The sequence below is a fragment of the Alligator sinensis genome, unplaced genomic scaffold, assembly GCF_000455745.1.
Source record: "Alligator sinensis unplaced genomic scaffold, ASM45574v1 scaffold210_2, whole genome shotgun sequence".
NCBI lineage: Eukaryota > Metazoa > Chordata > Crocodylia > Alligatoridae > Alligator > Alligator sinensis.
In genome coordinates this window covers 2,736,667-2,752,153 of record NW_005841946.1, presented here as the reverse complement: position 1 = coordinate 2,752,153, position 15,487 = coordinate 2,736,667, and the positions used below count along the sequence as shown (strand labels likewise).

Sequence of the window (15,487 nt, the reverse complement as noted above, 5' to 3'; positions counted from 1 at the left end):
TGCTGCTGCCACTCAGCTGTGCCTGCATCTCCCTGGCGGATCCAAATCACTGAATCTCTCCAAATCGGCGCCAAACCTTCCAAAGCCGATTCGGCCGAATCGATTCAGCACAGTGATCCAAATGAAATCACTGTCCTCCGAATCAGCCGAATCTGAATCAAATATTTCCCTATTCGCAGAGGCCTACTATGAAGACTGAAACATTGAATCTTAGGTGTTGCAAAGCCCTTCTTGGCTGACGTGCATCAAGGGAGAGCATATGCATAAAATACCTAATGGTTGAGATTTGCCAGAACCTGATTTTATTGTCCTGGATCAAAGCATTAGTGATTGAAACATTTTAAGCAGTTGTGGTCTAGAAACCTTGCCAACTATAGGTTCAGAGTGCCTTCAAGTAATGAGAGGATAGTATCATTTTCTTCCTCTGGGGAGAGTTTCAGAGTCTGAGGGTACAGTAAAGACAGCAGGATGAGCCCTGGAGAGGGAAGAAATTGTGTAATACACATCCATTTTCAGCAATCTCCCTGACTAATTAAGGAACAACATTGATGGGCTTGGAAAAGCACCTGATTAATTCCCCTGCCAGAAAGATGACACCTTAGAGGGGTGCTTTGCATGCAGTATCAGGGGAAAAAATAAGATTCTTGAGGATCCTAAAGTGAGAAATAGTCCAGAATGATAAAAATTCTCCTTTGGCACAAGGTTAGAAAAATCATTGGCAGTTGCAGTTTCCACAGCTTTTGTTGCCCCTCCATAGTTTATTTTTTTTACTAATAATGTTTGGGGTGCCTGCCTTGTCCAGTCCCCAGTTAGAGCAAATGCAGTTTATATTTAATGTGTGTTCTTTTATTGAACAAGATCATGGTTACTGAAACTAAGAAAAAGCATCACGTTTGCACTCCTCTTTAGAGAAGCAAAGGAAAGCTTCTGTTCATAGATTTCATAGACATTAGGGCTGGAAGGGACCTTGGAAAATCATCGAGTCCAGCCCCACACCCAAATGGCAGGAAGTCAGCTGGGGTCATAGGATCCCAGCAAGATAAGCATCCAATTTTCTCTTGAAGGTGTTCACTGTAGGCGCTTGAACCACCTCCGGTGGCAGGCTGTTCCAGGCCTTGGGGGCTCGGACAGTGAAGAAATTCTTCCTTATGTCCAGCCTGAAACGGTCATGGAGGAGTTTGTGACCGTTCAACCTCGTCATCCCTTGGGGCGCTCTGGTGAACAAACGTTCCCCCAGATACTGGTGGTCACCCCTGATAAACTTGTAGGTGGCCATCAGATCACCCCTGAGCCTGCGCTTTTCCAGGCTAAAGAGCCCCAGGGCTCTCAGCCTGTCATCGTAGGGTCTGCTTCCCTGACCTCTGATCATGCGCGTGGCTCTTCTCTGCACTCTCTCAAGCTTCTCCACATCCTTTTTGAATTGTGGAGCCCAAAACTGGACGCAGTACTTGTACTCGGCCTTGGTGAGGCCGCAGCTGAAGGGGAGAATGATGTCTCAAGATTTGCTTGAGAAGCATCTATGGATGCAAGCCAGCGTTTTGCTCACTTTACTAGCCGCAGCATCACATTGCAGGCTCATGTTCGTCTTGTGGTCAATGACGACCCCCAAGTGTCTTTCTTCCATAGTGCTAGCCAGCGTAGCACTGCTGAGCCTATAAGGACGCTGCAGGTTTTTCCTCCCAAGGTGGAGAACCTTGCATTTTTCGGTGTTGGCGTTGGCCAGTCCATTAAGGATGGCCTGTTCAATAATCTTTTCCAAGACCCTCCCCAGGATAGAGGTCAGGCTGATGGGCCTGTAGTTTGCCAGATCCACTTTCCTCCCTTTCTTGAAGATAGGCACCACATTGGCCTTCTTCCAGTCTTCGGGCACTTCACCAGAGCGCCAGGAGCTCTCGAAGATCTGTGCCAGGGGCTGAGCTATGATGCTCGCCAGCTCCTTGAGTACCCTGGGGTGTAGGTTGTCAGGGCCGGCTGAGTTGAAGGTATCCAGCCTTTCAAGGTGTTCCTTTACGAGGTCAGCATTGATGGAGGGCAGGGGATCTCCCTCACCTGGACCTCCCTGTCCCGTAATGGGCATGGGAGTCCCATGGGACTGATGAAAGACCGATGCAAAGTACCCATTTAATAGGTTGCCTTTTTCCTGGGCATCAGTTGTCCCATCTGGTTTAGCAGGGGTCCAGTGTTGCCCTTGCTTTTCCTCCGGCTCCCCACATATGTGAAAAAGGACTTTTTATTGTCCTTGATACTCAAAGCTAGTTGGAGTTCAGTTGCAGCCTTGGCTTTCCTGGTCTGCTCCCTGCAAAAGCTAGAAATTCCCAAATAATTATATAATAACAGACAGGCATGTTTCATGTATGGGAGCTGCAATGACAGCTGCTAGTCCTTCCTTTATATAAACTGCCTTAACTGTACAGCTGGAAAAAACCTTTTAAAACGTCTGATGCAGTATTTTTGTTCAGCAGATTTCTTTTCTATATTTCAGTTTAATAAACACTTCCCTGCCTTGAAATGAACAGAAACGAGTTAAATAAAAATCCTTGCAGGTTCATGTAATGTATGGTATTCAGTACCAAGGTGATAGCATCTTTGCACCAGACTTGTTTTGTTAGAAAGCCTGTCACTTCCAACACCGCCTGAAACAACCTTTCGCACAGACATTGGGAATGCGAGTGCAGACAGCCGTTCTGTTAGTGTTGTATTCACTTACTGTCTAATTCTGCACAGACAGATTTATGTGGGACTACCTAAAATGTCAGGGAATGAATAATGCTCGTCTGTCCCGGTGTTCCCACTCTTGCTATTGCTAAGTTCTAGCAACAGTGGGGAAGAACTTGGGAAAGTTTTAGGATAGACATGAGCTAAGGATTTTTGCAATCTTTGCGTGAATTTGTCACAAAAAGGATGTTTTAATAAAGAACCCTTGGACAGCTACTAAAAATGGAATAAAGACTGGTACTTGCCATACACAGATTCTCAGTGAATCTGGGCTGAACCTATCTACCAGTGCCAAATAATTGGGTATTCAGTTCTTTGTAATAAAAAGAGGTTTTATTTTTTCCAGTTATTTTAATTGTCTGAGAGGAAAATAAAATACCGTCATTTCTGTTTTAGGATCAAAATTCAGACCGAGCAAGTATTTCATCTCTTGGAGCCCTGGATTCAGAATCTACCTCTCTAACTGATGAAGACGTCTGCAATGACTTAGAAGGTGCTTCTCCTCCTCAAGAGAATAATGTCACCTCAGAAATTAAGAGAATGGGTCTCAGTAGAACGAGCCTAGAAAGCTCAGTTTCCCCTGATGGCTCATCCAAGCAGTTCGATCAGTCTGGTAAGAGATGCTTTCTGTTTGCATTAAATTTGCAATCTGGCGTTCAAAACTAGGATGTTGGAAGCGGAGGGTCCTTTTCCTACTTTGGGACTGTGGTAGACATATCAGTCCTTTAGTGCAAATGTTTCTCCCCACCTCTGTACAAACTGCTGTCTCACTGCACCGTATGCCCATGCCCACCTGTATTCCAGCTGCAGTCTTTTACATCACTGGGTCTGTAAAACTGCCAGCAGAGTGAATGTCACGGTTGGGACTTCCTGGTGACGCCTCTATACAAATAACAATAATTGTAAGATCCTCTTAACCTCCTACCTTATTTTTTCCAGGACTTATTCCCGCACATCCCTAGTATATTTGGTAGCTAACAGAGAGAACTGCCTATTATATAGCCTTTTCTTAGCTGAAATGCAGAAGCCTTTAACAAGGCTTGCTGATTGGAAGCTGACTTATTGTGCCTCGCTTTTTCATCTGTATAGAAAGTGTTACTAAAAATATAACCGTGGTGCAGTCTTGTATAGATAATTTTTCAGTGTGGAGAGTAATTCAGGCTTTAATTGAATTGCCTCTAATCTTCCAGGGAGATTTACCGGTGGGTTTTGGTATAAAATACACATTCTGCATACCGGTCACAAATGAGTACCATCTTTTAAGCAAAGCCAGACTGAAAGGAAGCATGGTTCAGTGAGCAAGCATGGGACTGATAGGAGACGTGGGTATAATTTTGGGCTCTCTCCCAGAGTCCGTGAATGTCCGCAGTGAAGAACAAGCCCTTTGTTTGCTTTTAAAAGGAAAGGCAAAACCCTCTGTGGAGAGAGCTCCAGGAGCGTCATGTGTGTCTGACAGCCCCGCTGCCTGTTGCACAGCAAGAAGCAGAGAAGCTCATTGCTGCTAGGGTAGGGATCAAGGAGAGTTTCTGGAGCGGAGGGATCTGCATGCGAGGCAAGCAGGAGACTAGGAAATGGGCATCTGGGAGGAATGGAGTTCTCCTTTACGGGGTAACTGCAGCTCCACAACTGTTGGGAGCAGTGTGTACGTATGGGTGACAGGCACACTGTGTTGAGGGGGGTAACAGCTGCACACTCTGCTCCTTGAGCCAGGTCTGTGCGGCTCAAGGCAGTACTGTGCAGAGACAACTGAGGCAGCTCTGCCTGCCATAGCTAAGGAACTGGAGAAAGCTTCCTGCACTGGCATGGGGCTGTGCCTGGAGTACTTCGCTCCTCCGTAAAGCAGGACTTATTAGCACAGGCACAGCAGCACTCCAATGCAGCTCAGCTTGTTCAGTTCTGGAAAGCTAGATGGGACTCTCTGCACACCACTGATCCGCATTGTGTAGCACATAGCACATTTGCAGCTAGCTGGGGTGCCTCTGCCTGCCATTGTACCACGAGGTATAGGCGGGGATCTCTCCCCTTTCGGCACTGGAGTCCTCTCTTGCTTGGGTGCAGTAGCACTGGGCCTTTTTAGTGAGGAGGTGAAAGTAACTGCATTTGTGCCAAAACGCTTTGCACTCCCGCACGTATCTGGATGCGGACAAGCAGACATGCATGCATGCACTGTTGGCAGCTGTCAGCTTGTTCATAGTGAGTTGCTGGGGGTGGCGGGTGGTTTGAGCAAGACTGCAACCACTTGGTACTTCCTCCGTCTCCACAGCCATGCTCTCAGGCTGCTTCTTTCATCTCTTCTTCATGTTGACTCATACAGGAAATAAAAGCCTTGTCTTAGCTACTGAGTTGCATCTTTCATAACTTCTACGTATCCTGGGGTTCCAGGCTCGGCAGCTTGCTGCCATTGGCACAGGGTAGGCAGAGCCAGCAGCTGCCATCTTAATGACTTACCCTCTTCCCGAGAGAAACATTTTACTGCCTGCATGTTGCTTGGTTAAACTGTACTTGTAATATCTATTCAGTAGCAACTAATGCTGTCCTTTGTTTGCCAATGAATAGGTTCCCTGTCGAAGTTCCCCTTGCCTGACAAATCAGAGCTGGTATCTTCCTGCAGCACAAGCAGCACCAGCGTGTTCCAGAACTATGCTATGGAGGTACAGTCTGACTTCTCATCGCCTTCATTGTGATGCATGCAGGAAAGTTGTTATTTCTTAAACACAAGGCCCAGTAAGGTGAAGGAACGGTTGATATGTAAATGCTACTTTAAACTTCATTTTAAAAGTTAAAAAAAAACACCTCGGCATAGCAGAAACTGGAAGGTAATGCTTCCAGTAACAGAGCAGGCTTTGGCTCCAATCCTGATAACTCTTGCAGTTCATCATCTTACTGCTTAAAACTGTCCTGCCCTGATGAATCTTTCTGAGGACTTTTGGAACTAGTTGAGTTGGAGGAGCAGACCATAAAGCAGATTGTTGTCCCAACCAAATTAGACATGCACCTGCTATCGCTCTTGGTCTTGCTTCTCCTTAGGAGCAGAGGGCTGGACACTTCACATGCACATTGGTAGCACATGGGTCCCCCAAGGGAAACCTCAATTCTGGGAACACCTTGATCCAAAAGTTTTTCAGCTTCCTCTTCTGTAAAGGAGTTTGGGGTATTTTTCCCCTGCTTAGCTAATACTTCCCACTCTTTTTGATACCTAGAAAATAAGTTTACTGGGAAGATCAAATACAGAATGCACCTGTTCATAGGTGCATCAGTTCATGTCTGAAAGGGGGTGACCTTGCTCTTCACTGTGTTCAGATGGTACAGAACTTGCCTTATTTATCAGTGTGGTGCCCAGAGGAGAGGCAGAAGTGCAGGCTGTCCAAATAGTTGTGAGCTGTAGAATATTCCTGCTTAACTAAGACTGATCAGAGTGACTTGCCCTGGCTTGAAGCAGAGGGCAGGTGAGCAGCCACATCACGCTTGGACACATCTGCCACCAGAGTCTTTGAGGGGGAGGTGGTAGGTGAAACACAGTACCCTGGCAAAGCAACATTTTCAGAAGAAACTGTACAGAGAAGTCCAGGTTGTGTTTGACTGGCTGACAATCTCTACTTATCCAGCCCCAGAGAAGCTGGGCATTTAGTGTGAACTTTTCCAGGAACCCTAGGCACATCTACACACACAGGCATGTGCGCTTGCAGCAGCTCAGATAAGAGCGGTACAGTTTTGAGGTGGGGATGTTTGACTCGGCACATGTGCCTGGACATGCACTTTGGTGTGGGGCAAGTTGTGCCAGTTGAGGCAAAATAACCCTGCTCAGCTCCTCCTGGATCTTCAGCCAGCGGGAGCTAGAGCCTGGGGCTAGCACCTGTGCTGGCCCCAGCAGTATAAAAAGCTGCCCTGGCAAGCAGCTCAGGGCTGTTTGCTCTCACGAGCTTCTGGGGCCTGGCCAATTGGTATGTGGGGGCAGTACCCCTTGTGCCAGCTGGACTGCTGCAGCAGCCCTGACAGAGTTGCTTGCAGCAACTAGAAGTGCCCGTTGCAGCAATCTACAAGTGGGGGCGACTGCCTGGCTGTGACCTGCTGCCGCCTGTGACAACATGTGGCCCCAAGGCTACGCACCTGCCAGACCCAGATGGGGACTGCACGGGGGCAGCAGCAGGATCTGCACCCCTGGGCCAGCTGCCAGTGGGCCGCAGCTGCACAGTTGTCCTTTGTGCAGCACTGCTGCCATGTGTGCTGCCGCCCTGCCATCTGGGCAGCTATCACCTGGAAGATGTTCTCAGTGTGGTGGCCTGCTTTGAACTGTCAAAGCATGTCCTCCTGGCCCCAAGTGGCCAGGAAGTCAGCCACCTCCAGCTGGGTCCCAGGTGCCAGTCCTGAACAGGCTTCTCTGCCTGGGTCCTGCCACTTGCCTCCCTAGCAGGAGTTCTGGTGTCCCTTATTTAAAAACTGCAAAATCTCTGATAAAAAAAATCCTAAATTCATTCTTTAAAATCCCCCCAAATCCATGTTCTTCCACAATTAAAACAAAAGAGCACTATATATAATATATATGGGGAGAGGGAGAGCGAGATCCGTTGGGCAATGTTTTATTGATATTTTTACAATGTAGCTCTGCGGGATTAAAAGTAGCTGCAGAATTGTACTAACCAAGTGCTGTACACAGGTCCTCATCTCAAGCTGTTCGCGCTGTCGAACCTGTGACTGTCTGGTTCATGATGAAGAAATCATGGCAGGTTGGACAGCTGATGACTCGAATCTCAATACCACATGTCCCTTCTGTGGTAATCTGTTCCTGCCCTTCTTGAGTATAGAAATCAGAGATCTCCGACGACCCGGACGGTAATCATTCGTTGTTTGTTTTTCGTTGAAGGTTTTGTGTGCTCTATTTTTCAGAAAACTTTTTAACATAACCTTAACTCTTCACTTTCCCCATAGATACTTTCTGAAGTCCAGTCCATCTATAGAGAATATGCAACTCCTACCACCGTTTTCAAATCAAACAAGAAGGGCCTGTAACTCTTCTGCCACTGCTGGTCCTGCTATATCAGTGATGTCCATTCAAGATGATGATAACACAAATTGGTAAACATGGTGCATTTTCCATAGCTTGATATTTCATGGGAAATTACTGGCATCTTTGTGGGCATGCATGTATGTGTATTCCCCTTTGAGGGAATTGAATCTATTTGATTGCTCCTCACTGCTTCTTGAAGGGTTGGATGTCTGTCAGCTTTTCTGGAGTAGATGTTTCCATTTCTTCTCGGACATGGGCAGTCACAAACAAAAGCCCATGCAAAACCCTGCAAAATTCATTCAGGAATTGATTATGGCCTGTGTCCATTAGTTAATGCATGGGGAGAGTTCTTCACCTGAGCAGTAGTGGCAATATTGTTGACTGGATTGAGTCTGAGGTACCATTTTGAGTCCTGGGGCTGTTGGGTGCAGTGAGGATAATGATCCAGTGGGTGAGTCGTCTGGTTTGTATCTCTGGTCTGTTTTAGCAAACAGAGTATTTAGAAACGCAACGAGAAAAACTTGAGGTTCAACAAGGACAAGTGCAAAGTCCTCCTGCACTAAGGGCAGAAGGATCCCATGCACTGGTGCAGGCTGGGGGATGATTGGCTAAAAAGGGGCTATACCAAAAAGACTTCAGTGTTGCAGTGAACAGCAAGATGGATATGAGCCAGCAGTGTGCCCTTGTTGCCAAGAAGGCTAAGGGCATCCTGGGCTGCGTTGGTAGGGGCATCGCCAGGAGATCAAGGGAAGGGATTATTCCCCTCTGTTCAGCACTAGTGAGGCCACATCAAAAGTCCTGCGTCCAGTTTTGGGCCCCCGCTACAGAAAGGATGTGGACAGATTGGAGAGAGTCTAGCTGAGGGCAGTGAAAATGGTTCAGAGGCTGAGGCAAGTGACTTGTGAGGAGAGGCCAAGGGACCTGGGCTTATTTAGTCTAGAGAAGAGAAGACTGAGGGGTATTTAATAGCAGCCTTCAACTCCCTGCAGGGGGTTGCAAAGAGGATGGAGCTGGGCTGGTCTCAGTGGGGGCAGATGATAGAACAAGGAGCAATGGGCTCCAGTTAAAGCAAGGGAAGTTGAGGTTTGATATTAGGAAAAACTTTCTCAGTAGGAGGGTGGGGAAGCTCTGGAAGACGCTCCCCAGAGAGGTGATGCACTCTCCATCCTTGGAGGTTTTGAAGACCCAGGTAGACAAAGCCTTGGCTGGGATGATCTAGTTGGGGCTGGTCCTGCTTGGAGCAGGGGGTTGGACTAGATGTGACCTCCTGAGGGGCCCTTCCAGCCCTCATTTTCTATAATTCTATGAAAGCTAACTTTTCCCCCCAGCAAATCTGAAGAGCAAGACAATACCTGTGCTAGAAGCATCCAGATCCCTTCAGGAAGAAGGCAAAATCCCACAGGACCAGAATGTCCAAGCCACCCTGTAGCACGAAGTATCAGCACTTACGGTCCACTGGAAGAAGATGAGAAGAAGAACCGGAAACTCAGTCATCTTATTCCCACTGGCAGCCTGCCTGCCACTTTGCAAGGAACAGTGCGTGATTTTGTTTCTAAATTTAAGCAACAATATGTTAAGTATGCAGTAGAGTTCAGTAATGCGGGTAGTGCTAATGTCACCTGAAATGACCCTACTCAAGTTCTCAGCAGAAATGAATATTGTTTATGTTCATATAAACTAAAAATTAATTTCAGCTAGTGGATTTGGGGGTGAGATTGTTATAGATGGCTACATTCCATTTAATTCCATTTCTTTCTTTCCTACGATAGGATCCCCTGGCGCTAGAATGGCACTTACCCAGTCCAGACCCTATAACCGTTCCTTACCTGAGTCCTTTAGTAGTATGGAAGGAGCTTGAAAGCTTACTTGAAAATGAAGGAGACCGTGCGATAACAGTGCCAGATTTTGTAGACCATCATCCTATCGTGTTTTGGAATCTGGTGTGGTACTTCAGGCGGCTGGACCTTCCTAGTAATTTACCAGGATTAATTCTTTCTTCTGAACACTGCAATAAAAACTCAAAGGTATGGAAGACATAGATAGGGCGGTATTGAATTATGTTAGTCTTTCAGGGGTATAAATTGTAGCTGCATTGGTCTAAGGACACAGGCAGACAAGGTTCTTTGGGTAAATCTGGTATCTTTTATTAAACCAACTCAGCTGGAAAAATTCTTCTTTGCAAGCTTTTGGGTATAAATACCCTTTGTCAAGCTCAGGAAGCATCTGCAGTTGGTGTGTCCTCTTCCTGGCAGTAACTAATCCTAATCCTTCATAATCTTTATATGTGGGAATAACTCTTAGGGCCTGGGTAGGTGACACATTTGCATTTGTGTAATCAGCATTATACCAGTGTAAAACGATAGCATACAAATGATCCCCCAAACCAGGGCAACTTTCCCATAATCCTGTTGAGGTTCCCCCCTGGAGACTGGTCAAATCCCGCTGGTCTGCTTTGTTTCTTTAGGCGCTGGCTTTCCATAGTTTATCCTGGGGTAAAGCAAACAAGCTATGTCCTGCTCCCCCCCTGTCCCCTTGCAGGTGTGGTGATAGCCGCCTGTGATCAGAGCTATCCCATGATAAACTGCACATCTCTTGTGTGCCCCTGTGAAACTTGCACCAGTGCAAAACCACCAGAGGATCGGTGTGTTCCTGCTCTGATGCTGAGTCTTACAGCCTGCTGGACCTAGTCCTCAGCTGCTGCAGATTGTCACCGCTCCATTTAGTTCAGCTGGAGCAGTCTTTCCATGTCTTAACTCTTGACCTTGGACCCAGCTGGGCCTGCACTGCATGGAGTGCTCTGGCGAACTTTCATGTGATGCTGCACTGCCAGGGAGATCACATTCCAGATGTTTTTGCTTTATGCTGCTAAATTGCATGGAGTTGCGGGAAGGGGGCATTGATTCTGGAAGGGCGAGAAGGAGAGAGATCCTGACATCATTTGCACAGCCCCGTGCTTTGGTCTTCACGAGTTGGATTCTGGTACCACTTGGAATCAAACACTGATTTCTCCGTGGATGTTTTCGACAGAGGGTTACGATGAACGCTTCTGTACAGCATAGTGGTAGGTCAGCGGCTATCAGTCACATACAGAAGACAGGTGCTGTGATGGTGTAAAAATGTAATCCTGTAGACTTACGTCTTCATTTTCTCCTTCAGATTCCACGGAATTGCATGTCAGAGGACAGTAAGTATGTTCTCATTCAGATGCTGTGGGACAACATGAAGCTGCACCAGGACCCGAGGCAGCCCCTGTATATTCTGTGGAACGCCCAGAGTGAGTTCCTCCCTTCAGGGCATGAGTCGTTTTGGTTCGGGGTATCTAAAGAATGCCTCTGGTTTGATAGTCCAGAGAGATACGCTACTGATTTTTGATCACACCGCTTTCTTTGTCTTGCAGGTCAAAATCGCACTCTTTTGTTTGAGAGTGAGTGTTACGTTCGGTGTTGCTATTGCTACAGTTTTTGTGACCTTTTTTTTGTGTGGGCGTGTGTTTTACAGTAGACCTTAGCTTTCAGCATATTGCTTGAATATTTTTTTTTCCTGGTATCTCGGTTTCAAATTGTAGACCAACATTTCTAGTCAGTTGGGTTTTTTTTAAATAGAGGAGGGGGGAAATAGAGAGGACTCTCCAGTTCCTCCCTGCAGCCTGTGCTTTCTTATTTTAAAAGTAAGGGTCAGCTGTTTTGTTTTTGCATTTAATAAGTAATTGGTCATCCTGCAAACCGTACAGCCTGACCATGGTTGGTGGCCCTGTTTCTGGCTGTACCCTTTTGCTTTTCTTCTGTATACCTGTTCCATTTCTTTTACTTTGATGCTGTTCTGAGTTGGTGCTTCTCTATTATTTTTTGATAACTTGTGTGTATATATCCTGTTTTATGTCGCTTTTCACCGCGTTTTATTTTTCTCATGCCTTTTTGCTGCATGCTTCTTCTAATGGCGATTGGGGTCTTTTTCTTTGCAGCCCAGAAGTATCCAGTAGTCCATTTACTGCAGAAAGATGACGACTCCTTCAATCAGGAGCTCTTGAGAAGCATGGTGAAAAGTATCAAGATGAATGATGTCTATGGGCCTATGAGTCAAATCCTGGATAGACTGAACAAATGGCCACACATTAAAAGGCAGAGGTAGGAATACACGTGACATTGAAGCAGACTTTTACAGTAAGCCCAGTATTGCCGTTTGGAGAATACTTCCATAGGTTTACAACCATCCCATGTGGTCAGCAGTGTTTGTGCGTGTGTGTGTCATCTAATGCTCAATATTTTTAACAGTAAAACATCCAGAAAAGGAAATATCTTCAGAATGCATGAGCAAATTTGGCATAAAATTATTTTAATTTCATTTTTTTTATTCTCTTTCTCTTCGCTTTTCTCCCTTCTTTTTTCCTGGTGCTGCATTTGGACGAGGGGCAAGAGGAAGAGAAGAGAATCACTTTCTTTTACTTGGACTTTTTAAATTATTTTTCCCTACTGGGTGAATGGAGTAAAAAGTAGGAGAAAAGTAGGAGACATGTCCGCTCATTAAAATGAATAAATTGTCAGTCCCCAGAGTAAAAGGTTTTTTTGTAGAAAATCCTTTTCTATCAAAATGTTTTTTCTTAAAGCCAAGTGGGGGAGGGAGAGACTTGACAGTTTTCTCTATTCAGTGTGTGCGTGCGCCAGCACTTGTACAGTCTGCGCCTGTGCTCGCATGCACACCCTCATCTGGCCTCTGCTGATTTCCCTGGGGGGTTGCTCAGGCCTTTAGATGACGAACTCCTACTGGGGGCAGCACATCACTTTCCACATGTGAGCAGTGCTGGATTCAGTAGGTAGGACTTGCCAACGTGGGATTTTGTAAATAATGTGCTTGTATAACTACTGCGCATTTCCCTAAGTTTTAGCCTGATGTTTGGAATGGTCGGAAATATCCGCCCCTCGCAGACTGTTGTACAAGATGATTTTTCTGGTTTTACATTGACATTTCTTTTACATTTTAGGAGCCTGTATAGAGAAATACTATTTCTTTCCCTTGTTGCTCTAGGAAGAGATAACATTGATATAGGTAAGCAATAAACGTGGATTTTGCATGTCCACATACCCTTCAGCTTTTGAGAAGCAAATGTTCATCTTGATTTATTAGAATAAATCACAAATAATTGAACAGAATTAGAATCATTCCAATTATTAGCATGGATCTTTCTGTGGATCCTGCTAAGATATGCGCCCTGGCATGCACATTTTCAGTATATCTTGTGTTGAAAACAAGTGACATTTCATGGCCTCTGGCATTAATCGCAGCTGCACTCGGTAAATATGAACAGTACACAGACTATCATTTTTTTATTATTATTTCTGCAGATGCTTTTGATAGAGAATATAAAATGGCCTATGATCGTCTCACAGCAAATCAGGTCAAAAATACTCATAACTGTGACAGACCACCAAGCACTGGAGTGATGGAGTGCCGGAAGATTTTTGGAGAACCATACCTTTAAATAAGTTACAATGTGATGTAGACATGTAAAATGCCACTTGGGTCACAAAGATCATCTCTCGGTCATTGGTGTTCAAAAGTGTTTCCAATGTTACCATGGCAGAAGGCCCTGGAGAAATTAAGCCTGTAGAGAGTTACAGAAATGGCTGTGGGTTGAGGAACATGCCAAAAACTGTTTCCCTGTTCCTTCTCTGCTCTGCTGATCACTTAGTGAAGTGGGGGACCCCGACCTAAATTAGATTTTTAATGTGGAACAACCCTTAACAGTCCTTTGAGAACTTTTGGGAGAGACAGGCACAAATAATGCACTGAAACAAGCATGAGCGAAGTAAATCCTGCAAAATCTCTTGTTTACATAGCATATTGGCAACGTGGTGAAAAGCAGACAGAGCTGTATTGTATAGCCTGGTCATTGTGTATAGCAAACTGATATTTTTTTAATTTTTTTAATTCCTATAGTGAATTTTAAAGGAACTTATTGCATAAGCAATACAGTTGCTCTTTTGTTTCCTCTCAGTACACTGCTGTTCATAGTAACTTGTCCTGTTAGTTTTTGGAAGTCATTTGTTTTCAAAGTAGTCTAGAAATTTCAACACCACCCTAGAGAAGACTCTGGGGTCAATATTTCTCTTGTGCACATACAGAAGGATGTACTACCACTGCAGTCAGATGAAGTGTGGCAAACGTGTGTGAAGTGATGGTAACTAGCACACTGCTGGCTTTGTAGAGATCCCATGCCAAATTCTGCAGAGATCCCATGCGCACATGGAAGGATCCCATGATGTATTTTGTGGGCATCCAACACTACTTAGCTGTCAGCTAAGATATATATGTATATACAGATATATATGACAAGGTGTATGGTACATAGCTTATAAAACTATCTCCATATAATATGTACAGTACCACCTGTGTAGGTGTTTGAAATGCCCTAAGTATGGCACTTGGTTCATGCTTGTCCAAAGTTCCTTTTCTTTTCTAATCAGAAACTAGATATGATAAGTATGCCGCATAAGACACATAGGGAATGTAATCTACTAGGGTATATTGTATATAATTAGATGTATTTGGAATGTCTGATTGTTTTATTTCACAGGCAACATAGTACAACCCAGTAACTCGTTGTGTAAAGAAGAATGATGCTACATAACTCCCCACCCTGGAGTCCTAGCTTCTGACATACGCTTTAAAGGTCTAGAATTTCAGAACATGTTGCGTTCCCTCTCTCTCTCATTCACAGACATGCACAGTGCACTTCTACCCATTAGAAAGTGGGATACATAGATAAGGTCTCATAGGTCCTATATGTTAGTACCTTCCCTCACCTCTTCCCATGGTGGAAGTGGACCCTTAAGTCTGAGAGATGGATGCTACTGAATTAGATCAGAACATCCCGTATTTTCTTGCATACCACATGTACCCTTCCCCCTCAAGATCAGCCCCCCAAAATTGGGGTGTGTGTATTAAGTGAGGAAGCCGCTGGAAAGAAGCAAGTCTGAAGACACTATGTAGGTCATGCAGGTCTACACGTGATCGCCAGCTACATCGCTATAGCTGGCACTCCCCCCGTATAGTGCACCACTGTGGTGACATAGCGGCAAAATCTAACCATGCGCCGCGTGCACAGTGCAGTAACCGCCTGCGACGTGTAGACACACCCTGTGTCACACAACCGGCCGTGGGTCTGGAATTTTTTTTTTTTCTTGCATTCTGCCTTCTATAAACAGGATGCATCTTTTATTTGGGGCATGTTGTATGCAAGAAAATACCTGATTTGATTCTTGCTTTGATCCTATTGCTTTGCTTTCAGTTCGGGGTTTGTGCGTGCTTGTGTTATGGTAATCCTGGTTGTTTACTCTTAACAAAATTAGTACCCATTTCTGTTTATAGTATCTTAATTTATTCCCATTCGCTTTTAGGCTGGGTTTGCTTGCCTGCAGATACTTCTAAACGTCTCTAGTTTACATGAGCTATCATACAGCAGTATTGAACTGGAAAGGCTCTACCTCCATGTGCTTTTTTCCCTTCGTGCAGCTCCAAACACTCTCACCGACAGACTGGAACACTTATTCCCACTGGAATAAGTGGGACTGGAACCATCCTATTCCCACTGAAGCAAATTGTAAAATGTTCGTTGACTTCGTTATTATTAAAAGGAAGTAGGATCAGGCCTTGAGGCATTGATGCGACGTGTTGCTGCTGTGGCACACTAAAAAAAGCCAACAGCATCCTGGGTTGTATTAACAACTACTTGCAAATCAAGGAAGTGATTCTACTATTCAGTACTGTTGA

General features: G+C 45.2%; 1 protein-coding gene across 1 annotated transcript in view; it reads left to right on the top strand.

The window, feature by feature from the left end:
* The window catches only part of DENND4A (DENN domain containing 4A), an 86,328-nt gene extending 73,096 nt beyond the window's left edge, over nt 1-13,232 (top strand). Inside the window, exons 22-31 of the mRNA XM_014518245.2 lie at nt 3,112-3,328; nt 5,272-5,366; nt 7,370-7,545; nt 7,642-7,788; nt 9,049-9,256; nt 9,490-9,744; nt 10,877-10,994; nt 11,682-11,844; nt 12,699-12,763; nt 13,060-13,232. Of these exons, the coding sequence (XP_014373731.1) occupies nt 3,112-3,328; nt 5,272-5,366; nt 7,370-7,545; nt 7,642-7,788; nt 9,049-9,256; nt 9,490-9,744; nt 10,877-10,994; nt 11,682-11,844; nt 12,699-12,763; nt 13,060-13,196 (1,581 nt within the window). The 3' untranslated portion in view covers nt 13,197-13,232. The remainder of the gene's footprint in view (nt 1-3,111; nt 3,329-5,271; nt 5,367-7,369; nt 7,546-7,641; nt 7,789-9,048; nt 9,257-9,489; nt 9,745-10,876; nt 10,995-11,681; nt 11,845-12,698; nt 12,764-13,059) is intronic.
* The last annotated feature ends 2,255 nt before the right edge of the window (nt 13,233-15,487 follow it).